At 52.3% G+C, this 23,943-nt stretch overlaps 2 protein-coding genes across 8 annotated transcripts in view; one reads left to right on the top strand and one right to left on the bottom strand.

The window, feature by feature from the left end:
• Nucleotides 1-2,951: 2,951 nt before the first annotated feature.
• Nucleotides 2,952-8,841, top strand: LARGE2 (LARGE xylosyl- and glucuronyltransferase 2). The gene is made up of 14 exons (XM_032188631.1): nt 2,952-3,070; nt 3,384-3,640; nt 3,782-3,864; nt 4,106-4,229; nt 4,481-4,652; nt 4,802-4,906; nt 5,137-5,249; nt 5,365-5,490; nt 5,705-5,860; nt 5,977-6,140; nt 6,404-6,682; nt 6,963-7,109; nt 7,271-7,466; nt 7,547-8,841. The coding sequence occupies exons 1-14, from the start codon at nt 2,971-2,973 to the stop codon at nt 7,742-7,744; spliced, it is 2,220 nt and encodes a 739-aa protein (XP_032044522.1). The 5' UTR covers nt 2,952-2,970; the 3' UTR covers nt 7,745-8,841.
• Nucleotides 8,842-18,040: 9,199 nt separating this feature from the next.
• The window catches only part of PHF21A (PHD finger protein 21A), a 131,413-nt gene continuing 125,510 nt past the window's right edge, over nt 18,041-23,943 (bottom strand). For 6 of the 7 annotated variants that reach the window (XM_032188185.1, XM_032188188.1, XM_032188184.1 and 3 more), the window contains exons 15-18: nt 22,864-23,019; nt 21,128-21,203; nt 20,692-20,795; nt 18,041-18,764 (exon numbers count right to left, since the gene is read on the bottom strand). In XM_032188185.1, the coding sequence (XP_032044076.1) occupies nt 18,510-18,764; nt 20,692-20,795; nt 21,128-21,203; nt 22,864-23,019 (591 nt within the window). In that variant the 3' untranslated portion in view covers nt 18,041-18,509. Of the gene's footprint in view, nt 18,765-18,786; nt 20,552-20,691; nt 20,796-21,127; nt 21,204-22,863; nt 23,020-23,943 lie in introns of those variants that run through there. The other variant, XM_032188190.1, reaches the window with a different exon arrangement.

The raw sequence follows: 23,943 nt of genomic DNA, 5'->3' as shown, positions 1-23,943 counted from the left end.
AGCCCGCCCCAGCCCTGCAGCTCGGGGGCTGCTCCGTCTCTGCGAGGCAGGCCCGTGCTTGCTGCCGCAGCTCGCCCTTTGCTGGCGGGGTGGGGGGCAATTTGCGCTTCATCTCCGCTGCTATGCAGGCGGCTGCATCCCGATCCCTCCGTGCTGGCGGTGGGGGCTGCCTCCCACTGCACCCTGCCTGCTCCGGGCATCCTCCTGGGCTCCTGGCAGGGCAGGGGCTCCTCCCTGTGCTCTGTCCCTTGGCTTTCCCCAGCCCGGGGGCCAGGCGCGGGGGAGCTGCAGGTAGAGGCAATCTCTGCATAGTTCGCATTCCCAGCCCCGGCCTCCCACTCCTCCTGCTGCCATCCCTTCTGTGGGACTCTGTGCTCCTTGGGGAGCCCCGCTTCCCCAGCCTGGGGGGGGCTGGAGCAAGCCTGCCCTGCTCCTGGCTGCAGGTGGGCAGCTCTTCCATCCTTTGTGCACCTACAGCAGTGTTCACAGCTTGTCCTCATCATTCAGGCCACAGGTGGGATCTCCTCTCTCTCAGTAGCTAGGAGAGGTGCAGGGCAGCACCCCATCCTTGCCACCTGCCCTGGGAGGGCAGGAGGCAGGTGCTGGATGGGGTAATTAATCCTAACGCTGCCCTTACTGCAGCAAAGGAGGGGTACGTGAGGCCCCGGAGCTGGGAGTTGAGGGCAGATTCGTCCTGACTCACTTTGGGCAACTCCGTGCCCCTGGCGCTGGGGGCTCTTGAGTAGCAAGCGAATTTAATCTCGTCTTGTTTGTTCTTTCTTCCTCCGAAAGGGGGGCCAGCGCAGGGCGTGCGGGGGGGAGCTCGGGTTTGAGAGCGGGGAGGAGGGGGGGGGGAAGTGTCAGATCTGAAAGGGAGGAGTAAAAAGAGGATTGGGAAAGGCAGACCCAGGAGGGAGCTGCAGCAGCGGGCTGCGAGCCGGCTCAGGAGGCGCTGGGAGGAGGAGAAGGGGAAGGCAGGTAAGGAAATCACTGCCTGGGGGGCAAGCAAGAGGCCAGGTGAGGAGGGCTGGGGGTGCTACGGAGGGGATGGAGTCCTTGGGTGCCTCCCTGGGGTCTCTGCCACTGGTCCTGCTGCTGCTCCTGGTCCCCTTCTGTCCCCTAAAGCTGCCGTCCCGGTAGCGTGCTCACATGCAGGGGGTGCTGCTCCCCACGGGGAGGGCCCATGGGGCTGCAGGGAGGCCAAAGGGGCCAGCGAGAGCGGCTGGGGTGTTGCTGTGTGCCCCCAGCCTGTCCCTCCTTTGTTGGCACTCAAGTCCCATTCCCATCGATTGGCTTCTCAGCCCTTTTTCCCCTTGTCCAGGGGCTGCCTAGGCTGGCCCGGGTGGCGGTGCCCTCTCAGCCCTGCCTCGGCCCCAAGCCCCAGCGGCCCCACAGCCATCTGCACATCAATGGGCTATGGGGTTTACGCCAGGGGGAGCAGACCCTAATCCGCCCCATTCATCGGGAGGCAGCGCGGGCTTTTGTGGGGGCTTTTGTGGCGCCACCAGATGCAGGGCCGAGGGCAGGGGCTGGGGCTCCTGCTGGGGCAGGCAGGGGAGGCTGGCTGCTCACCCATGGGTTTTTTGCTTCATGGGGCCCTCGTCTGCCCTGCACAGCTGGGTCTTGGGCTCAGGCAGGGCTTTCTGAGGCTTTCTGCCCCCGTGTTTGGGTTGTTTCTCCTCAGGAGGTGGTAGACAGCATGGGTTTCCACCGCTTGCTTCCCACATGAAAAGGACAACTTGGGCAAGGAGGACGGGGAGCCCTGTGTGGCCAGGGCACAGGTGTCTCCAGCTGTGTGTGTGGGGACAGTTCGCTTCCCCCAGCCCAGTCAGCAGGCTGGGATATGGGGACAAAGCAGGCAGCGCGGTGCCATCCTGAGGCCAGCAGGGCAGGGGGCAGGCAGGGCGCTGGGGGTCCCGTGGGCAGCAGATCCCGGGGGGATCCCTCCTGTTTTGCAGCCCCTGGCTGTGTTCGAGCTTCCCCCTTCTCAAACATGGAGTTTTCTGTGGGCTGTCTCACACCCGCGCTGCCGCGGCCTCCTCCCCATGCAGGCCCCAGCTTCCAGTCGCTCCTGCAGGGCCGGTGGCCATGCCCACGGTGTGGTGAGGGCACTGTGCCCAGGTCCCCGCTGCCCCCACAGCTCCTGCAGCCCCTGGGCCGCGTGTCCCTTTTAACCAGCACTCTGGGAAACGAGTTTCACCAAACTGCTCGGGATTTTCCCAAAAGCTTAGCCGGGGCAGGTAGCTGTGCTCAGCCCGGTGAGCAGGGAGGGAGGCGTTTGACCCACTAGGGACTTGGGGAAGGGACAAGGGATGCTGCCGGAGTTCCCCTACACCCTCTGGCAGGAGGGCTGGGAAGGCAGCCAGCGTCCCGAGCTCAGTCTCCTCTCTTATCTCCTCACGGGCCGGGCAGCACGGTTCGCCCAGCCCAGCCACGTCCTTGAGGCCGGTGTCTCAAGAGCAGTCCCGGCCCCTTCAGCCTGCGGAGGTGGTGGGGGAGGGCTCTGCTCTCCCTCTCAAGGGCAGGCAGCATTAACCAGCCCCGGCCGCCCAGCGCAGCAGGGCAGGATGGCGTCTCCTCCCCCGGGAGCTCTCGTGCTCTCCCCTCAGCCCGTGGGATGGCGAGGAGTGAATTCACTCCTTCCCTCCTCCCCTGCCTGCAGTTCCCCCCTCTGAGGGCCATGGGGGTGGTGGGGCAGGTCTGGGGGCGTCCAGGTTCCCCAGCACGGGGAGGAGGGTGCCGGCTGTGGGAGGGTGTCCCCGGAGAGCTGAGGGGCGTCCATCCCCTCACAGCCCCTGTGGTCAGCCCGGGACAAGGACTGGGGGACACTGAGGCACCCACATGAGGGCTGTGGGGCTGTCGGTGACTCCTCTCTCTGCTTCCCTGCCCCTCGCAGGCTCTAGGATGCCGGGGCCAGCCGGGCTGGGCCTGCCCACCTGATCCTCAGCGCCCCGCTCCTGCCGGCCCACCATGTTGCGCTCCTGGCGTGTGAAGCTGAAGCTGCTGCTCGCCACGGTGATCCTGGCCATCCTCCTCTCCTGGCTCTACCTCTTCATGGGCAGCCTCGAATGTGAGTGGGCCCCCTGCCTTCTTCGGCTCAAGGGAAGCACGGGGCGGGCAGGGGATGCCAAGGCCTTGGGAGGGTCGCTCTGTGGCCATGCAAGTTGCTGTGGGTGTACATGGCCTCTAGGTTCCCAGGGACATCCTTGGGGTCTGGGGGAGCAGAGCTGTGACGTTGTCTGGACACGTGGTGTGTCCTAGGACCTCTCTGTTCAGGTTGGGACTTGGTCCCGCCATCCCTCCCAGTCCCTCCTTGGCTTAGCACCACCTCATCGACTTCCCCTTGCCACGTCCAATGCACGTCCCACTCTGTGTCCCCGCAGATGGCCGCTTTCTCCTGCTGTCGCCATGCCTGGGCGAGCAGCCGAGCCGCGATGTGGAGCGGGAGGCGCTGGCCTTGCAGGTGCGCCGGGTGGAGGAGGAGAACCAGCAGCTCCGCCAGCAGCTCGGACGGGTGCAGGCAGACGGCAGCGACGGCAGCCCACCATGGGGGGCCTCTGCCGAGGATGGGTCCCCCCCCGGGGGCGAGAGGAGCAACCACACGGCCTGTCCCAAGCAGCGGGTGGTGCACAAGTGTGAGGTGGGTGCCCGCGGCAGCACGGTGCCACAGCAGATGGGGAATGTCCAGCAGGAGGCCAGAGCCCTGGTTGAGCTCGGGAGGATCTGAAAGTCCTGTGCAGGGGGGTCCGGTCTCAAAAGCACTGTGTTTGTCTCTGGGCAGCTCCTGCACGTTGCCATTGTGTGTGCCGGACACAACGCCAGCCGAGATGTGGTCACCCTGGTGAAATCCATCCTCTTCCACAGGTAACGGGGGTGTGCTGGGCACAGATGTGTTGCAGATGAGCAGTTCTGGAGGAGAGTCCTCCCTCTGCCTCCCGTGTCATTGCTGGGGCTTAAAGGGACAGAAGGGTGGTTTGTTTCCCCCCCAGGGGTGGCTTTTCTCCATGGGCCCTGGTTTCTGTCCCTTGGCAGGGGTGGGAGAGATGGGGACCATGTCTGCTTCTTCCTGCTGTGGTGCTGAGTGCTGCTGCATTGCCCTTGGCAGGAAAAACCCCCTCCACTTCCACTTCATCACGGACTCGGTGGCCCACCAGATCCTGCAGACGCTCTTCCAGTCCTGGATGGTGCCCTCTGTCCACGTCAGCTTCTACAACGCCGATGACTTGAAGGCAGGCACTTGATCCCCTCTGCACTCTCCCCCCTTTCTTTCCCAGCCAGGCACTTGGAGGGTCCCAGGGGAACAGCAGGAGCAGCTGGGAGGAGGGGGGTACTTAACTCTTTTTCTACTGGTCCCACAACCCTGCTGGTTGCTCAGAGGCTCTGCCCCTCTGCTGGCCTCCTCTGCACGAGAACACAGCCATTGTGCCTGGGCAAGGAAGGGCACGGCCATGCCCAGCCCTGAGACCGTGTCACCTTGCAGCCAGAGGTGTCGTGGATCCCCAACAAGCACTACTCCGGCATCTATGGGTTGATGAAGCTGACGCTTACCAAGGCGCTGCCCTCCAACCTCTCCAAAGTCATCGTCTTGGACACCGACATCACCTTCGCCACCGACATTGCTGAGCTCTGGGCTGTCTTTGGGAAGTTCTCTGGTGAGGACAGGGTGCCCTCGGGACCTGCTAGAGCTCTGGCCCATCATGGTGGTGGTGCTCATCAGCCACAGCACCAGTGCAATGGGTTTGCTTGGGCTCTCCAAACTTGCAGCGGGGCAGGCCACATGTGTGTCCCTCTTTTTCCTCAGACAAGCAGGTGATCGGGCTGGTGGAGAACCAAAGCGACTGGTACTTGGGCAACCTCTGGAAGAACCACAGACCATGGCCAGCCCTAGGACGAGGCTTCAACACGGGTGAGCAGGGACTGCTGGGGTTGGCCCTGCACCTTGATGGGTCAGCATGTGGTGTAGGGAGACTGGGGAAGGCTGAGGTGAGGCAGGAGAGTCTGATGGGCACGAGGGGCTGCTAGAGTGTCCTGGAGGTTGTGTGGGGGGATGCACAGAAGCGGCATGCCCCAAAACCTGGAGGCACGCAGACCGCTGTGCTCTGTCAGTGACCCACTGCCCTCTGTCCTGGCACCCAGGGGTGATCCTGCTCTTGCTGGACCGCCTGCGTCGCCTGGGCTGGGAGCAGATGTGGCGGCTGACGGCAGAGCGGGAACTCATGAGCATGCTCTCCACCTCGCTGGCCGATCAGGTAATGGCTCCTCCTCCGGGGTGGTCGGCTGTGCTGCGTTCCCTTAGCACTGCTGGCACCTGGGGACCGTGCTGGCTCCTTCATCCTCCTGTGCACTCGCCTTGCCCTCTCCTAGGACATCTTTAATGCGGTGATCAAGCAGAACCCAGCCCTGGTGTACCGGCTCCCATGCTTCTGGAACGTGCAGCTGTCTGATCACACCCGCTCAGAGCAGTGCTACACCGAGGTCTCGGATCTCAAGGTGGGTAGGTTGTGCTGCCTTTGAGATGGGGGCAGAACTGCAGGTTCTCCTGTTAGGGGCCCTGTGCTCTTCCTACTAGGAGACACGGTGCAGGGCCTGAGGGACAGAATATGAGAGCTGGAGCTCGGGGGGAGTCAGCATGGTGTCTGCGGTCCTGAGAAACTTTGGGTGCTGCTGCCTTCACCTCCACGGGGTGACGTGCTGCTGTCCCCAGGTAATCCACTGGAACTCGCCCAAGAAGCTGCGGGTGAAGAACAAGCACGTGGAGTTCTTCCGCAACCTCTACCTGACCTTCCTGGAGTACGACGGGAACCTGCTGCGCAGGGAGCTCTTCGGCTGTGCCAGCCTCCCCAGCCCGCCCAGCAACCAGGTGAGGCTGGTGGAGGCTCTGCCCCTGACCTGGAGCACGAGGCAGGCAGAGACCCCGAGCAGCTGGCCCTGCACACCCTGGGTCTCCTGCTCTACCTCACCTTTGTGGTGTTGCAGCTGCAGCAGGCGCTGGAGGAGCTGGACGAGGACGATCCCTGCTACGATTTCCGCCGGCAGCACCTCACGCAGCACCGCATCCACCTCTTCTTCCTGCAGTACGAGTTCCTGGCCCTCCCCAACCCCACCGATGTCACCCTTGTGGCCCAGCTCTCCATGGACAGGTACCTGCCAGTGGGGTTGGGGTCGGTTGGGTTCCCCCATGCACTGCCTCTGGGGTGACTCCACGACTCCAAAGCTACCTGAGATCTCTAACATGGGCTCCTCACGCTGGAGCACTGCAGCAAGGAGCAGCACCCTGTGTTGGGGAATAGGAATTCCCTCCATTTTCCCCCGAAGCAGTCTCGGCTGGCACACGGCTTGCTGACAGGCACCCCGTTCTGGGTCTGACCGAGCTCCTGCTCACACAGCGCCCTCTCCTTCGCAGGCTGCAGATGTTGGAGGCCATCTGCAAGCACTGGGCAGGCCCCATCAGCCTGGCGCTGTACATGTCGGACGCGGAGGCCCAGCAGTTCCTGCGCTACGCCCAGGCCTCGGAGGTGCTGAGCGCCCGCCGCAACGTCGCCTACCACATCGTCTACAAGGAGGGGCAGTTCTACCCCATCAACCTCCTGCGCAACGTGGCCTTGGCCAACACGCAGACGCCATACGTCTTCCTGACGGACATTGACTTCCTGCCGATGTATGGCCTCTACGATTACCTCAGGTACGGGGCTCGCGGGAGGTGCCCTGGGCAGTTCTTCACGTGCAGAAATGGTTGGGTTTGTCTTCAGCCGTGTGATCCTGCTCTTGCTTCTGTCGGACAAGGGTGGATGAGGAAGGAGCAGTGGCTGTGAGAGGTGCCTCGTTCCTCATGTTCCTGTACCGCAGCACTGCAGGGTGTCTAAATTCATTAATACGCTTCTGGAGCCATGGAGGGGCTGAGGAAGGGGGCTGTGGCCACAGGTCTTTGCGGTGGAGACCTCACACCCTTTCTACCACCACAGGAACTCCATCCAGCAGCTGGAGCTGCCCCACAGGAAGGCAGCTCTCATCGTGCCGGCATTTGAGACCCTGCACTACCGCCTAACCTTCCCCAAATCCAAAGCAGAACTGCTCTCCATGCTGGACATGGGCTCCCTCTACACCTTCAGGTAGGCCTGGAGCTGCCCCACCATCCAAGGGACTGTCACATCCAGCAGAAGCCAGTTTTGTACCCGTGTGCCTCGGGGCTGTGGCGCAGCCAGGTCAGAGGATCTCTCGTTTCAGGGAGCTGCCGCTTTTCCTGGTGTCTCACTTCCCTCTCTCCTCACAGGTACCACGTGTGGCCAAAAGGCCATGCCCCGACGGACTACGCCAAGTGGCGGACAGCCACGGTGCCGTACCGCGTGGCGTGGCAGCCAGACTTCGAGCCTTACGTTGTAGTGAGGCGAGACTGCCCCAAGTACGACCAGCGCTTCGTGGGCTTCGGCTGGAACAAGGTGTCCCACATCATGGAGCTGGATGCGCAGGTGGGTGAGGGCGGAGGTGCTGGTGGGCAGCGAGGTGTCGGCAGCGGAGCCGACGGTGACGCTTGCCGCTGTGCCCCCAGGAGTACGAGCTGCTGGTCCTGCCCAACGCCTTCATGATCCATATGCCCCACGCCCCCAGCTTCGACATCTCCAAGTTCCGCCTGAGCGCAGGGTACCGGGGCTGCCTGCAGACGCTGCGGGAGGAGTTCCACCAGGACCTGTCGCGGCGATACGGGGCGGCCGCGCTCAAATATCTCACCGCCGAGCGGAGCCTGTGACACATGGGGACAGCGGGCGCGGGGCGCGAGCAGCCAGTGGGAGAAGGGAGGGCGCAGGGCCTCCCTCCTGCCCCAGCCCACCTCATAGCCCTGCCCATGGAGCCGAGCTGGCAGCAACGGGATGCCCGTAGATATGGGAGGATGCCATCTATGAGAACGGGCGGTGCCTGCGGGTCAAGCTGCTGCAGCGTGGCCAAGGGTTTGTCCAGAGCAGCAGCTTTCCTGTGTTATAGGGAGCCGCCACCGTGCCAGGGACTGCAGGGCCTGGTCCCCCCATCCCTCGTTTTAGCAGATGTGGAGTGACAGCCTTCATGGCTCACCTCAGGCTGGGGCCTGGCTCCTCAAGAGGCCCGCGAGCTGCGCCTTTCCCTGCTCTGCCTCCGCTCTGCTGTCCCAGTTCCCAACCCTCCACCCTCCCCCTGGAGCTTCGGTGAGGGGAGCTTCTGCCTTGGGAGGTGGGGGCCGGAGACCAGCAGGTGCTTCAAGCAAAAACAGGCTGAGCTGTGGGACAAACCCTGCAGCCATCGGGAGGGGTGGTATCGCATCGCAGTGGAAGAATCACTTGGGTGGAGGAATTCCTGGCAGGGACCACCCTGCGCCTCCCCGCTCTCGGCAGCGCAGAGGCTGCCGTCGACAATCAGGGATGTGGCTGACACTGGAGGAGACCGTAGCTGAGCGCTGTGGCTGGATCCCCGCGCTGGGAGCAGCTTGGCTAGGCACTGCTCCACGGCTCTCACACACTGGAGCACAGAGGATGCATCGCTTTCCTCACGCTATTTAAATTATTTAATACTTTTCTCCCAAGAATTAAATGATTAGGGTGTCGTGGGTGTTTTTAAATCCTTTCTTCCTTCTGGATGATTTTGCTGGTGGCACTGAAGGATCTCCAGGCCAGCTGCTGCTGCAGCCTCTGCTGTTCTCTTCTTAGCATTAGTCTGGGCTGCAGGAGCCAGATTGTGCAGGTGTGAAGATTTCCGTCCGTGGGGGGAGCGGCCAGGAGGAGCCAAATCGCATTGTCTGGAAAGGGCACAAGCGCCTCTTGCTTATTCTCTCTTTTTAATTTAATTTTTAAATTAAAGCTTTTTTATTCTTTTTCATATCCTTGTTGGAAGCGCATTGTTATTTTTTTTTTTCTGCTGCGAGCCTGCAAGTGTGCCCTGGAGGGAAGGCAGCGGGAGCAGAGCACCGCAGTGGTAGCTGGAGCTTGGGCTGGGGTAAAGCACTGCTGGCCAGCGCTCTGCCTGGTACATTTGAAGCCAATTCCCTTTGTGGCTGGCACAGCAGGAGGGCTGGGGAGCAGGGATGACAACAGGCAGAAGCAATGCCAGTGTCACCAAGCATGGGGTGAGCCAGCCCCTGCCAGTGCCAATGGGCTGGCTATGGGCATTGCTGCGGGGCGGCAGCCTGGGTGGCGGGGTGGCCCCCTTTTGGGGCAGTCTGTGACTTCATGGCATAGCTGTGCCCCCAGTTTCATCACATCCTAGTAGCAGAGATGTTTCCTTGTTCTGGCAGTGCTATAGCTTGTCTCTAAGAGCTGTGGCTGCTGTGTCGTGGCCCACAGGACCTCCCTGTCCTGCACCCACCCTGGCAGCCTGGCTGAGGCCACGCCGCAGGCAGGGGGACTGCAGGGCCCTCCCTGGCTGCACGCCTCTAGCTTTATGAAGCTGTTGGGAACAAAACCTGGCTCTGAGCAGCCAGCCTTACATCTGCAGGGGGAGAGGAAGGCGGTGGCGTGCCAGAAGCAAGTTGCTGAGGCTTTATTTGGGAAAGATGCTGCTAAATGTGGCGAAGCAAGGCACAGCTCCAGCGGGCTGCTCCCTAGCAGGCAGCTTTTGTTTAATACAGCCAAAGCTCGCTCTTATCGCCGTACTTCTGTACTTCGCAACCTCAGGGGTTCAGGTCACAGCTAGAGAGCTGCTCACCCATCCCTGTTCGGCCTGCTCCCTGCTAAGACGTGAGGGAGCAGCGAGGTGTTTCCCTGAGGGCTCGGTGGCAGCGGCAGTGCTGGCGCTGTGCCTAGCTCGGCTGCGGGCCCTGCGAGAAGGCACAGCTCTGCCTGCAACCACCGTGCTGAGGTAACACGGCCTGGCCCAAAGCACGCACAAAAAAGAGTTTTGAGTTCCTGGAGTGAATGGAGCAAGGCTTTGGTCAAAATGTGCCCTCTGCTGGAGGACAGCAGCCAGAGGAGACATTGATCGAGAGGCCAGGGAGCTTTTCTTAACCCTACACAGCTCCTTCAAGAGCTAAAATTCATTTCTGCTGAAGGCAGCGCCCTTCAGCCTGCCAAAACCACCTCGAGTGGGAGCTGCAGCTGCAGAGCTGCCCTTTGAGGCCCTCCCTCTGTGGGCAACGCTGTCCCCGGGGCAGCTCGCGGGACCTCCTGTCCCCTCCTGCGAAACACAGCTAAGGAGACAAAAGATTTTATTGTGTTTTATTTAGTAAAATGTTAAAATAAATAAATACAAATTGATCAGATGCTCTGTACCCCCTCCCCCCAAAAAACTTTAATTTGCTAAAATCTAAACACATTTGTACCAAAACTGAAACCACAAGGGACTTGAAGGCAGCAAAGAGACTGCAGATCACTATGAGCATCAGGCTAAAAAAAATAGAGATATTTAAAAAAACCCAAACCAGCTCACGAGTCGGTGTTCTCAGTAAGTGTTTCTGTGAGGACAGCGTGACCGCTCAGAGAGGGTATTTCACACCAAGGCCTGCAATGATATGAGACTGTGAAGGAGCCGGGGACAGTGTGGGGACAGAGCCTGCCTGGCACCGGTGTCCCCGAGGAGAGCTTCTGGCCAGGGCTCATGCAGGAGCAGCGCACAGTGGCTGCCCACCCAGCCACGCTCAGGTGCCCTCACCCGCGAGCTTGGGATGTGACACGGGTGGCCTCGGGCACCCCCTGCTCCTTGCCAGGGAGCGGAGGCTCCCAGGTGCCGGGTGAGCGCGGTGAAGGCAGCGCCTGAAGGAAGACCCGCGGAGCAGAACTGGGGGCTGCCAGCAAAGAGCGTCCGGAGACCCTCGGGAAGTGGTGGGGCTGGGACACGGAGCCTTGCGGCCCCAAGCTCCGGGTCAGCCCCCAGCCTGGGCTCCCTGCCTGCAGCCAGGAGGACAACGCGTGGCACTGGGGCGGCGTGGTGGCAGCGACAAGGTGCTGGCACGACCACGGGGACGTGCAGCCCTCACCGGGGCCTGGCTATGCTCTGATATAAGCACAGCTCCCTGCACAGCCTGCCTGCGCTGCAGAAGACACGGTGGGTGCTTGCAGATGAGAGCCGGCCAGCCCCCAGAAGACCAAATGCTGCACCAGCCCTCCAGGCGAGCTCCAGCACTGCTCTGTACCACGGCCGCACTGCTGGCGGTGCAGCAAAGCTGCTTCCTTCCTCTGCACGAGTTACCTCGCTCTGCGGAGCCTGAACAGGTTAGCACTAGCCTGCTCTTTCCCCCGGTCACCTTGCTTAATGCTCGTTTCATGCAGTTTGCAGCAGTGCTCCTGTACTTTTGCTCCTGTCTTTGGGCCTGCTGCAGGTGGCCAACAGCCCGGCTCGCTACGAGCAGCATCGGGGGGCAGGGAGGGCTGGAGAGAAGCAGCCATGGGGACACAACAGCCTCTTGGTCTGGTGGGGCTGAGCCTGGGAGCTGCCTGAGCCGCAGGGATGAGGTGGTGGCAAAAAAAAAACCCTTACAGAGCCCTGGCTGCCCGTCAGATGTGGCATCGGTGGTGACTCAGAGTCAAGGTACCTTCTGGAAGGGAGCACTGCCGGGTGAGACACCGCTCCTGGCTCTAGAGCCAACCACCGTTGTGATGCCAGTGATAATTAAAGGAAGAAGTGCATGAGACTATGATTAGAAATTACACGTTAGCCCAGGACAAGCAGGAACACGCCAGCACTGAGCCCTGCTGTACCTACTCTTCAGCAGTGCCTGTTCCAGCGCTCACAGCCCAGGAGAGGCAGCTCTCAGCAGCGTCAGCATTGCCATCGGCTGCTTTATGGTGGGGAAAACGAGTCACGGAGGGATCCTTCCTTCTTTTAAGTAAGTGCCCTCCCCTCCTCAATTTTGGTATGCCCAGCCTGCAGGGCCTAGGTCTAGACCAAGAACAAGGGAACCCTCGGTGCCGAGGACCCAAAACCCAGGGTGACCATGGGTGACCTGCGCAGCGCTCCGCTTCACCTCCCGCCCCAGCGACGTGCACTTCTGCTTGCTTGGATCCCACAGGGCAAAGAACAGAGCCAGAGGGCTTCCTGCCCTCCTGACAGCTGGTGTGAGGAGCTCTGACTGGAGAGACCCCGTGGGCTGCTGCTTCAGGTCACCCTGGTGCACATGGCTCTGCAGGGTCAGCTCCTGCAGGCTTACCTTACACCCACGGCATGCCCCTGTCCCGCTGCACTGCGCCGCTCCTCCACAAGTGTCCTGAAAGAAGCCAGATCCTAAGGAAACGGAGTGGGTTTGGCACAGAACCGCCCGCTGCAGCAGGTCAGAGAGCAGGAGCCTGGTGCAGATCCCCCGGGAGGCAGCTGAGAGGTGCCTGACACACAGGTCCTGCCCGGCATCGTCCCCTCCTCGCACGCCAGACCCAGCACCTCTGGAGGCTGCAGCTGGCTCCAACCAGGCTGACCACAACGGTTGGACTAGGAAAGTGCAATCACGCTGGCAGTCCCCGGAATATTTCCAGCCAGGGGGAAAATTTTCACTTGGTTTGGTCCAGACTGGAGCAGGCTCTGACTGCTTGATCTGCCTTGTCCCACGGTGTAGCGCAGAAGTCAGACAGGGCTGTGGTCAGGACGGGACGGCTTGGGCTGTAGAACCAGAGCTGGGGGTGTAGTGCCTGCTCCCTCCTGCACCTGCAGCCAGTAACTCCCACTACAATTAGTCCTTTTGGAGCACAGATCAACCCGAGTCAGAAACCAAGCTAGGAGAAGAGCCTTTTTCTCCTAATCTTTCTGCTGAATTTGCAAACCCTGTAGGTGTCTCCTCAGAACAGAGCCCTCTCTCGCTCCTCCTGGACCTTTCCTACCCTCACCTTCCCTGCTTCTCATCTGTCCCCATGCCTTCTCTGCTCTGCCTTACCCCGTCTGCTCTTCCTTCCCTTTGCTCCTCCTGCCTCCTCTCCTCCTTTCCTCTGTCTGCAGGCCTGCACACCTCCTTCTGCCACTGCTTCTAGGCAGAGGCCTCCTTTCTCTCCTTGGTCTCCGCGGCACCCACGGCTGGCACAGGGAGAGGAGAAGCCCCGAGTTACTGTTCTCGTGCAGTAAGCTCCAGGACAGCGATTTTCACCACACAGAGGCTCTTGGCTAGCCTGTTTTCTGCTCACTCGTCGCACAGCTGAGAAATACTGACAGACAGACCCTCACACAGGTAAGGTCGTGGTTTCTTGAGACAAACCCACATCTTAAATTAACCTCCAGGAGAGGTGTTTTCTTTCTATGGGTCTGTAATTACCAAGCTTACCAGCGCATGGTATAAATAATTTTCTTTATTGGCAAGTTTCAACTATGTGCTCAGCCTATACAAGACACAATGATGCAGAAAGTTCTTGTCCCAGATGAAAGATAAACATTGGGAAATGGGAGCTAAAGGCAAAGGATAACGAGCGTCATATTTTCAAGTATTACATTCCATTCTGTAGGTGTTACAAACAGGACTGAGGCTTAAAGAAGGATCTGAGTAAGACAGCAATAACCTGGAGCCAAGATGTCTGCAGCTCTCGTGTTTTCCTGATCCCACCTGATTTTTAGGGCATTCCCTGGCCCAGGTCTGATCACTGAAAACAGGTATCCAGTAATGCGCTGCTGTAAGGCTCGCTCACACGCACTCAGAGACCAGTACCTAGCTGGCTGTTGCAAGGCTTCTTTGGAGACATTTTGCCTTCTGAAGGACAGAAACTACAGAATCCACGTGGTGCTTGGGAATGGCCTTTGCTGAGGTAGTTTGTTGGCCAGGAACGCCTCAGTACCAAATGAATTAGCTGCAGACACAACATCCTCCTCCTTCTCCAGGTTCCTGACTCTTGAGAAGTTTCTACATGCTTGCCAGAAAACTCTGCAGGAGCCCAGCAAGGCTGAACTCGCCCTGGATCTTCAGAATCCCAAAGGAGGACAAATGGAGGTGAAGAAGGGTCAGAACAGTTCTGAAAAGACACAACAAAGTCTGCCCGAAGGGGAATGCTCCACCGGGACGTGTAGTGTCAATATTTCAGTGGTCATCTGAGCAGCTGACAGGGGGAAGCCCCCAGCAAAAGAGTGAATTTTGGTTTGACATCTGAATATGATCTTCTAAAAATACATTTAATTAAAAAAGATGGATTCGTCAGTGGCGGTTCAAAAGCAAAGAGGGCAGGGGCGACCCAGCTGAGAAACAAAAGGAAAGAGAAACGTGCACTGCAAATTCACAAACATTTTTCACTGCATCCACGTGAGGAGGAAACGTCAGAGCTTACTCCCTGTATTGCGGGCTGCCACAGCTTGCTGGGACTAAGAGGGAGATTTCGCTCTGTGCCTCCTGAACGCTGATCGTATTGCTTTGTGGGGCCGCCTCTGCAACAATACAGGGAAGAAGACGATTCGAAGCCAAGGAGGTCAGGATCAGGGACACATTTCTAGACAGCTGGAATACAGATTTGCTTCCTCAAGCCTGGTCGGTTAGGAAGGACAAAACACAATGTGGTTTTTCCCACCAACAAAACAACTAACGCTCTGCCCATAAAATTTTCATCGTAACAATGCTCTTTAACCTCTGGGCAGGCGGCTTTTAATTCATGTTCTCACTGACACAAACTCGCTTGCAACTAAGAACAAAATCCTGGTTTTGCTCACGCAAACCGTTAGTTTATCCTACAAACGTGGTAACTCCTGGCCAGCAATGTCCTCGAAGAACCACCCACGCCACGTACCCTGCCTGCCATCCATGCCTGCAGGTATTGCCTTTACTGTGTTTTGCACAGCACTAAGAACACCACTGGCACTAAACCAAGATAACGAGAATACTAGTGATTAGACTGATTCTTCTAGCCAGATCACACGCTCCTTTTCAAACTTTGCCCACAACATGCCTTTCCAGCTGTTTAAAGAACAGATTGCAAGGAGAAGGGAAAGCTACTTCTGCATTTCTTACTCTATTTCTGAGCAGTCGAAGCAGCAGGATGGCTTCTTAAAGCCCTTAGCACTGGGCTGGGAGCCAGAAACTCCTCTGATATGAGCTTCCTCTGTGGTCTCATCTTCTCCGCCTTTATAACAGAGATTTAAAAGCCACTTATTTCCCACTAATGACAAGCAATGACATAAGAATTAGTTATTACCTTTATGGTGGTTTGGAAATCCAAAATGCCAGTCATTATGACAGCTTCCCAAAGAGCAGAAGTTTTAACACAAACTCAGCCTATCTCAAATGCTATGTGAGGGGAAAAAAATCCAGAAGGCAAGCTTGAGCTTAAAAGTTGTCAGAGTTTAAATTTCTCACTTCTTCATTGAAACCTCTCAGGGCAGGTAGAAAAAAAAGCACATTTTCCTCTGTCTTTAGCAAATGTCAATCCCTCTTCCACCCTATTGTTGCTAATTGGGCAGAAATGGCTCCAGTTTACTTGTGTCTGTGTAGCAGCATCACTGCCAGTGTCAACACAGCCCTGGGAATGCTCTCTGCCTATTGACTGATAATGCTGCAGAGCCAGTAGGGAGAGCGTCCAAGCAGGATCAGGGAGCAAGAAAACTACCCAGCAGCATTAAAAAGTCTAAGTTAAGGTCATTTCTCTGCTAGGTAATGATTAACGAAAGGTGTCCTTTGACAGCCTGGAACACAAAGCTGTAAGAAAAGAGAGATGTAAAAGTCTGTACTCTGATTCAAGAGACAACCAGATGCCTTGGAAAAGCAGTAATAGCTGTTTTAACAGCTCCTGGCTGGGAAACTGTGCCCAAATGTAAATGCAGCTACTGGTGTATTTCACTCCCATCCCTTCTCGAACTGGCAAAGAAACAGAAGGACCCTCAAGCCTTCAGGCAGAGTTTGCTACCCCCAGATAGTGCAGTGCTTCCAAGAGAACTCAGAAAATAACATTAGAGAGAAGAACATGAGAACCATAAAGATACTGTCTCTTACTGGGAATGTACTTCATGCTTCAGAAGAAGATGTAAGAGTTACCCAAGTGATCAACTAGAGAACAACAACCTGGCCAAAAAGGACACTTCTCCTGAGTACCTGGCCACTAACTGCTGGCTCATATTGTAGAGAAAGAAGGCTCATAACCACTTTGTTTTCTCTCCTCGTCCCTTCAAACATATAGTCCTTTGTTTGAATGCTACGGGTCGCTGCCCTGTCGTAATGACTTCCAGTGGTAACTGGGTTGATGCAGGGACATTTTTACTTTGATCAGTTTGATCCTTGCAGCTCTGCTGGTTCCAGAACAGAATTCAAACATCAAAACCGAGAGTCGAGGTTATCACTAGTTTAGCTGGGAAGTGCACGTAAGAGTCGCTTTCCCAAGCCACGGACAAATGTGAGAACTCAGGATATCAGTTCTGAGCTCAGAGCTGAAAATAGTGCACCCTCCTATAGAAGGAAGAAAAATCCTTAAAGGTCAGAAGGGCAACGCAAAGGAAAGGGAAGAGGACAGTGCCAAGAATCCTGCAGAAGCATACTTGGCTGCAGCAGCAGAGGGACTCTCTCAGGCTATGTAGTGTTTGGAGTATTTGATACTAGTTGCACAGAAATGCATCCTTGAAATGCAAAGCCTTCTCTGGTCCACTAAGAAAAGCAGCTGAGCAAGTCTGCCTCGCCACCCAACACATGCTGTCAATGGCACCACACCGGGGACCCTGCCTTGCGTCGTCTGTGTCCAGGCTCAATTCTGCTGCCACTGAAAGCAACGGGAGTTTTGCCAGTGCTTCCAGGGGAAACAGGGTTCGCCCAAACATTTACGTGCTGTAGTAAAACTGGGTAGCTCTGGGACACAACCCGAAGTGACCAGAGTCAGCATTCTAAACTGAGATAAACCCCAAAATAACAGGAGCACAAGGCAAGTTTTGCTACCTAGAGTGAAAAGATTATACGTAAGAGATGAACGTCTTAAATAAGAGGATATATCAGAAGGTGATTCCAGTTCAACAACTCACTGTCTTCGTTCTCAAGCTCTAATCAGTCCATATCACAAAAGTATTAAAGCACACTGCCAATGCTTTTCTCTGGGTTACAAATACATGAAAGAATGGGAGAGATATGGTAACAGCAGAGACAAGCCTGGTGGATCCTCCAAGCGGGGTGAGATCCAACACTGTAGGATTTGGTTCTCAGCAGAGTTTAGCCAGTAGCATGTATGGTATAATCTACGGAAGCTGTCCCACTGGATCTTAAAACACAAACACAGCAGAATGTCATCATAAATAAGCAAAGTCTGTGTTAAAAAATTCTAGGTACACAGCATTTTCTCCAGTTCTGACACCTTTTTAATAGAAATCACTTGTTTAGGAAACAAATAGCACTTTTGTATTTTTTTTTACAATGTTTCTTACCTTGATCTTATTTTAAGTAACACTAGGAAGACCTCAATATCTTTTATTTTCCTTTTTAATTTAAAAAAGTTGTTTGTTTTTTTTTTTTTTTTTCCCCCAGATACAAAGATTTTGCCCTTGCATAAAAAAACAGTGCCCAAAACGATGACACAAGGACTCACAAAGACTCACTGTATCTCACTGACACTATTACTTCTAATCTATACCATGCAAGGTCCCATCTACCTCTTTAATTAGACTGTCAGCCTGAAAAACAGCTTTTCTATTCCTTATTTAGTTCTTGTTACCAAAAGAAGAGAAAGGAAGTGAAAGAAAAGGACATTTCTCTGTTCAGTTCACACATCTGGGTCATGTGCTACTTTGTTCAGGATACTTTTGTTGTTTATAAATATAGAAAAGGGTTGGAATCTCATTTTCAAGTAATCGATGCACATTTTCTCTTGGGACACCTCCGTCCAACGCTCCAAGCTGACCCTGGATTCTGGCCCTCTATTTTCCCATTCCCAACACAGGCTTTCTGGATGAGTGTGAGGACCCAAACCAATTCTGCAAAGCATGTCTTTTATATGATGTGAAGAAATAGGGTTAACCCAAAGCTGTTGGGACAGTAGATCTTCAGCCTGTACATGTGCTGGTTACTCAGTGAAAAGTCCATCTCCTTTCCTTTTGTACATCTCCTGTCTAAACAATAGTAAATACTGCTTATTTGATAGACTTGTCCCTTCTGGGCACTGGGATTTGATAATTTATATTTCTGTTTTTTTGGTTTAATAGTACTGAGAGTTTAGAAACAGGAAAAGCCCACAGGCTCTTTGGACTTGTTTTTGTTTTCCCCTAGCTAAACAAACTGTTCTGCAAATAAGGATTTGAAACCTGCTCTCCTCCCTCATCCCTGCTCCTCACCCCAAACAAAAATAAAACAAACCTATAGTGGCTGTGGAGGCTGCTGCAGGCACACACTGGTGTAAAATATAGAGAGAGTAAATATATTATTTCACTTGGCATGGTGCTGGCAAAGAACCCCCAGCTGGCACTATTCATGTAACATGATCCAAACTTTGCATGTACACACAGAATAAGAAGGATCAATTGGCAAACTCCGGTGCCGCCTGGCACAAGCATCTTCACGCTCTCTCTGGAACCAAAGAACTAAAGAATTCTGCACTTTCCAGAAGAAATCCGGTTTTGCTTTTCTAGAGTTTCGTTATTTTGCTCCTCCTCCTCGCCGCCACCTCCCTTGGCTCCTTCTGCACTTCACTGTGTTATTTAGTCTCATCGCCCTTGTTACAGTTCACCATGCAGCTCTGGGAAGGGGAGGGGGCTAAGGTGGAGGTGGCAGCATTAGTATTGTTAGTGGAGTCCATGCCATTGGAGATGGCTACTGAATTGACCTCAGAGTTTATGGGTTTTGAAAGGTCGATGCCTTGGATGAGGCGGATCAGCTGTTTTACCTTCTCCAAGGAGCTGTGCATCTCCTTCTGTTTTGCAAGGATGGTGTTCTTCATTTCCATGCATTTCTGCAGCAAAACCGAAAAGCAGTAGTAAGTTCAAGCTTTACCCTCACATGAATGGAAGAAGGCAAGAGAAGGAATACAACGTTTGCAGATCTAAACGTAAGTACTCGGAAAAGACTGCAGCTACAGTGTCACCTATAATTCAGCCTAGAAGAAACTGAGCCTCAGAGCTGCGATCATAGGAGAATTCATATTTGCAGGCTGTGGAATTAAATTGTCAGTACGTAGCTGTCACCCAGCATGGCCCTTTCATCCCAAGGTGCTTGGCAAATCAACACAGACAGCTCCATCCTTTTGTGTTCCTTTTGAAGGGAAACTTCCAAGTATATGTTCTTATTATTTTTCTAGTAGTATTGCATGGCTGAAATTTCTTTAGCTCAGATGTGCAAACTCAGGCATCCTACTGCAGCTGACTGCTGACAGTGTGTGTGCATGCAACTAATGGGATACAGCCTTTGCTTTCACTTATGCTTTAGCAGGAATATCACTTCCTCCTCTCAATAAATAAAGGGACACTTGAAAAGAAAAACAAACCCTTCCTCATTTGAAAATCTTATTTTGAGACCACTTATTTCTCTTGGAAGCAATAGCCAGCTCATCAGATAAGAGTCAGGGTACGGTAACTTTAAAAAATGCCCACAAATGATACTTCAGGAGTGAAAAACTGTTTTTATCTATAGCTGAAACTCTCAAAAAGGAGATGGTAGCTACTTTATGTCTATAACATTCAGGTTCTTACATGGAGACAACAACCTTCTTACATTTTTCAAATCTTTTATCTATGCTGATCTCCAGACACTGTTACTGCTTTCACACACAGCTCTTGGCATCGTAAGAACTCTACAAAATTTAGATCTAATCCACCTTTATTAGACAGTTCCAATGAAAGTATAAGCAATGGCTTGATCATAGCAAATAAACAATTCTCCTTACCTACTACCAATCCCTCCTATTAAGGCTTGCTCCTGCCTGTGTACATCACTAAGAAATGGTCCTAGTGCTCTAGTGCTGCTGACTTTATGCCCAGCTACTGATAACCAGAAGATGACAGTCTCCAAATCCGCTAGCCAGCACCTCTCACCACCTACTTGCTCACAGTTGTTTCACTTGTATCATCAGCATTTAGAGGTCTTTAAGCATGGGACGCTTACTTTTGGCCTAGGAGGTAAAGACACAGAGACCACACAGCGCATCTGCATTTAAAAAAACAAATCTGTACTTACGTATCCAGCCTTACAGGAGTTGCCACATAGATTTCAGTGTTTTTCATTCTGTGATACAGACTCAGCCTATGCTAAGTGAGGGCCTCAAACTTTACACTGGCACCTCAAGAGCCTGATTTGCATATTAAGGTGAGAAGAAAGAGCAAATTAATATGTATGTTCCAATTACTGTGATAAATTAAGGTGGAAACTACAGCTTCTGGATAGAGGTATGATGATGTCCAATTAATAATATGCAGAGGCATGCACAGTCCAGCTGCTGACTGCCAAGCCAACATGTCAGGAGCCCAAGAGCCAGTTGTAATTAAACGGTCACTTTTGTACTAGGAATGTCTGGAAAATGCAGACTCTTACTACACACAGGGACACAACTATTCAAACTTAAGTGAGCTACTGGAAAATTAGAATTTATCTACTGCCCACAGACAATAATGCTGTGGGTCATTTTTGTCACCTGCTGCTGTTATAGGTCACTGCATGTCTACAGTGTATGGTCAGCATGGATCATGTGTAAGTGACTCATTCTAAGTATATGTTGCCTGCATTTCATTCCTGCTCCCCAAAGTCCTAAAAAACATAGGAAAGAGCCCATTTAATTCTCAGTAAAACCAGTGAAAGACAGGTCTAGCACATGGGCTCTACAGTTCTCTCTCTGAATTCTGGCATCAGAAGACAGGTGCAGAGTTATTTGGGAGGGCAATACTCACCGTTATGGAATTGCTGAGCTGTTTGACCTTCTGCTCTAGTTGTTCTCTTTCCTGTTTTAAATCTGAACTCCATTTAAGTAGTTTCTGTTTTTCCTCTTCTTTTGCTGAAAAACAGAATATTCATCACATCAAGAAATAATATTTAAAGTGTTTCTGTTACAACTGTAGATAGAGGCTATAAACTATTTCATTTAAAGGCGGTGTTTAAGATCAATTCAACAACTTTTGCAATAAATCACACCCAATGTTTCACCTATACACAGAAGCATCACAGAAAGCTTAATAAATATTTAGACTGCCATTTACACTTCACAAGTGATTAAGGTCCTTTTCCTTTAATTTCCTTTTCCAAAGGAAGTATCATTCTGTCCCATTCCCTCAATTACATTTTCCAGTATCAAAACTGAAGCAAAGGTGTTGCTCCCCATTTTCCTACCTGCTTTATATGCAATATATGAATGAACAATTGCTAAAGTTCCTGGCCACGGGATTGCTTCTTCCTTCTTTAACATCTGAAAGAAAAGTGTGTAGAGATTTAGATAGTAAATAATCTACTCCTAGGAAAAGAAAAAGGAGAAAGAGGGAAAGACAGAGGATTTTCTTTATGGCTATCATTAGTCTGAGCCCTGTTAACACGTCTGCTTTGCAGACCTGTTCTGAGATTTAACAGAGGGAATTATTCACAACTGTACCGTAGCTCCCACAAAGGAGGCCTGTTTCTTACAAATGTCAGCATTTTCTCAAATTCCCTCCATAGCCACAAATAAACTCTACTAATGAAACTGAACAACTTAAAAGAGGAATGAAAAGATAATGTATCTGAACTCAAACTTGCCAGGAGACAAACATTATGTCATGGTTCAGACAAACTGCTGTTCTCAGATGTTCTGGGAGAAAACTTCTCATGGCACAGAGCAGTCTCCACACCATACATTCAAATACCACACTTCCTGGCTTGTAAAACATGAGACTGTCCTATCTGCCCTTCTCACAAGAATCATTTTAATATAATTGCCAAACCCTCTTTATGTACATATAAGGGTAAAACCCATTTATGCCTTTCAGATCCTCCCTAACATATTCCTACCTACATATTCCTTTCTAACGTATTCCTTCCTAAGGAACTTTATTTTGTGAAGAAAAATGTAATGTGTCTTTTTAACAAGTCAATCCGAGGGGTGTCTCAGAAGACAGAGGACTCGGCCACTTTGTAGTGAAATACCTCCCATTTTTCCCCATAATTTTGTGGGAACATATCACAGAAATACAAAGAGAAGGGAGACATGATGGAACACAAGAGCAGGAATAGGAAAGTGGTAACTCTCCCTCATTTGCAACTACTGACCAAGTCACTTGAGTTTTGCTTTTTCATTTTCCTGAACAGCACATCATTTGCCAGGCTGTTTTCTTACCTTGCCATCTGGCTAACCAAAGGTCATGTGGGTGACTAAGCAAGATGCTAAATCAGAGAGAACACTAACAGCTTCAGCCTGCTGATTAAGAGCAACCCTTTGCAACTTCTGGAGTTCCACATAAGGGTTATGAATACAGTAGTTTAATTCTTTGTCTTGTAATCTCAATGCAATTATGAACAAAATATTAAAATATCATCTGTTCGCTTTAATTGTGTACGAGGGATTTGGAAGAAAGAAGAAACAAGCTATTTGTCCATCCTCATTTCACAGATTCTGGACACCATTATTAAAGAGATCACTGAAGTCAATCTCTCCGGTGTTTGATTTATATAACCAAAGAGAGGTTTATATTTTCTCTATCTCTTGAGGTAGGCTCCTACAAATGTTTTATTTATTTATCCAGAAGAACATGCTAATAACTTTTTAAGAAACAACGAGCTTGGGATGAACAGGAAAATTTCTATGAGTAGTAGAGAACCTTTCCCAAAAGTTTGTGTGCTTCAGCCCAGAAAGAGTAAAAACACAAGGGTAACGAATAAAGACCTCAAGTCCGGGAGGAAAACTTAACAGTTTTGCACTTGCACGCATTCCAACAGATGTAATCAAATCAAATTCACACAAGCCTTGTTGCAGATCAAATAAATTTGTTCAGTGTCAGGCTGTCTTGATATAAATAAGCCAAGTAATATGATTGTTTTCTTTAACTTGGAAAAATCTTTACAGTGCATTGTGTATAACACTGTCTGTCAAACAATACCTGGTCTTGACATTTGGGACAGATCCACATGCCCTTGGGAATGGTTTTCAGAGGCGGGTCCAGACAGTCCAGGTGATAAACACGTGAACATGTGTCACACATCAGCAACTGCCCACTTTTTCTGCAAACACTGCAAAAATCCTCATGGATATCGCCCTATAAAATTGAGGGGAAGGGTTGAGGGGAGAGAAAGAGAGAGAAGGCAAAAAGTGAACTTTGACCTTTGACATCTACATCATTGTTAAATGCAAAGTTTACAGCACAAACTATTTCTAAGGGGGTTCCAAATGGTCAAGCCCTTTTTAGAAGATGAAACAGGAAAACCAGGCATGATGTCAGAAACACTGACATCTGTCTTCCCAAACGCTCCCTCTGTCCTCCCAGGGTAACATGTTACAACAAACACTTATTACCAAAACTTCTCTTAACAACTGATACCCCATAGCCTGTCTTATTATAGATTCCTCCCTTACCCTGCCTTTTTTTTTTTTTTTTTTCTTTTCCTAAAATGATGAGCTATTCTCCTTCTTAACCCTTCTCATTTCTGGATGTAAGCACAACTTCACTTTGGGAATGCTGATGAGGCTGTCTCTTTCCAGTAATAGTATGTAAGAAACCCCAGCTGAGTGACTTAAAAGAACACTGTCAAATATTTAGGTCACCTTTAAAAATGAAAGTGGAAGGAAAAGGTGCTCTGCTTGTAAATGAAAAAGAACAGAATGAATTATATGTTCTGAGATAATTCTTTTTACCTCGCACAGGTTACCTCAAGTTGCACCAAAAAAGCTATGAGTCAAAATTTTCTCTTTCTCTATAGATAGTGGTCTATGTTTCATCACTAACATAGGCTGAGAGACAAGATGAAAGAATAGCAAGAGATACTTTCTAAGTGTTTTTTTGTGTGTTTTTTTTTTTTTCTCCCCCAGAAAGAGTTGAAAACATACTGACAAGGTCTCTTAACAACATCCAGTCCAAATTACTACTTTATCACCTTTAGAGAAATTTCTTTTCTAAAGAAATTTAACTCCCCAGAAATACAGGTCTAATTTTTGTCACTTTTTCTTCTCTCTCTCTCCTCCT

Source organism: Aythya fuligula, chromosome 5 (genome assembly GCF_009819795.1).
Source record: "Aythya fuligula isolate bAytFul2 chromosome 5, bAytFul2.pri, whole genome shotgun sequence".
Taxonomy (NCBI): domain Eukaryota; kingdom Metazoa; phylum Chordata; class Aves; order Anseriformes; family Anatidae; genus Aythya; species Aythya fuligula.
Note: the sequence above shows the minus strand (reverse complement) of the source record. Positions and strands in the feature narration are given on the sequence as shown.

Excerpts from the sequence above, each read along its gene's own strand:
- LARGE2 (XM_032188631.1), top strand. The coding sequence starts at position 2,971 with ATGTTGCGCTCCTGGCGTGTGAAGCTGAAGCTGCTGCTCGCCACGGTG. Across the intron at positions 3,865-4,105 it reads AAATCCATCCTCTTCCACAG|GAAAAACCCCCTCCACTTCC; the intron begins GTAACGGGGGTG and ends TGCCCTTGGCAG. Across the intron at positions 5,491-5,704 it reads CCGAGGTCTCGGATCTCAAG|GTAATCCACTGGAACTCGCC; the intron begins GTGGGTAGGTTG and ends TGCTGTCCCCAG.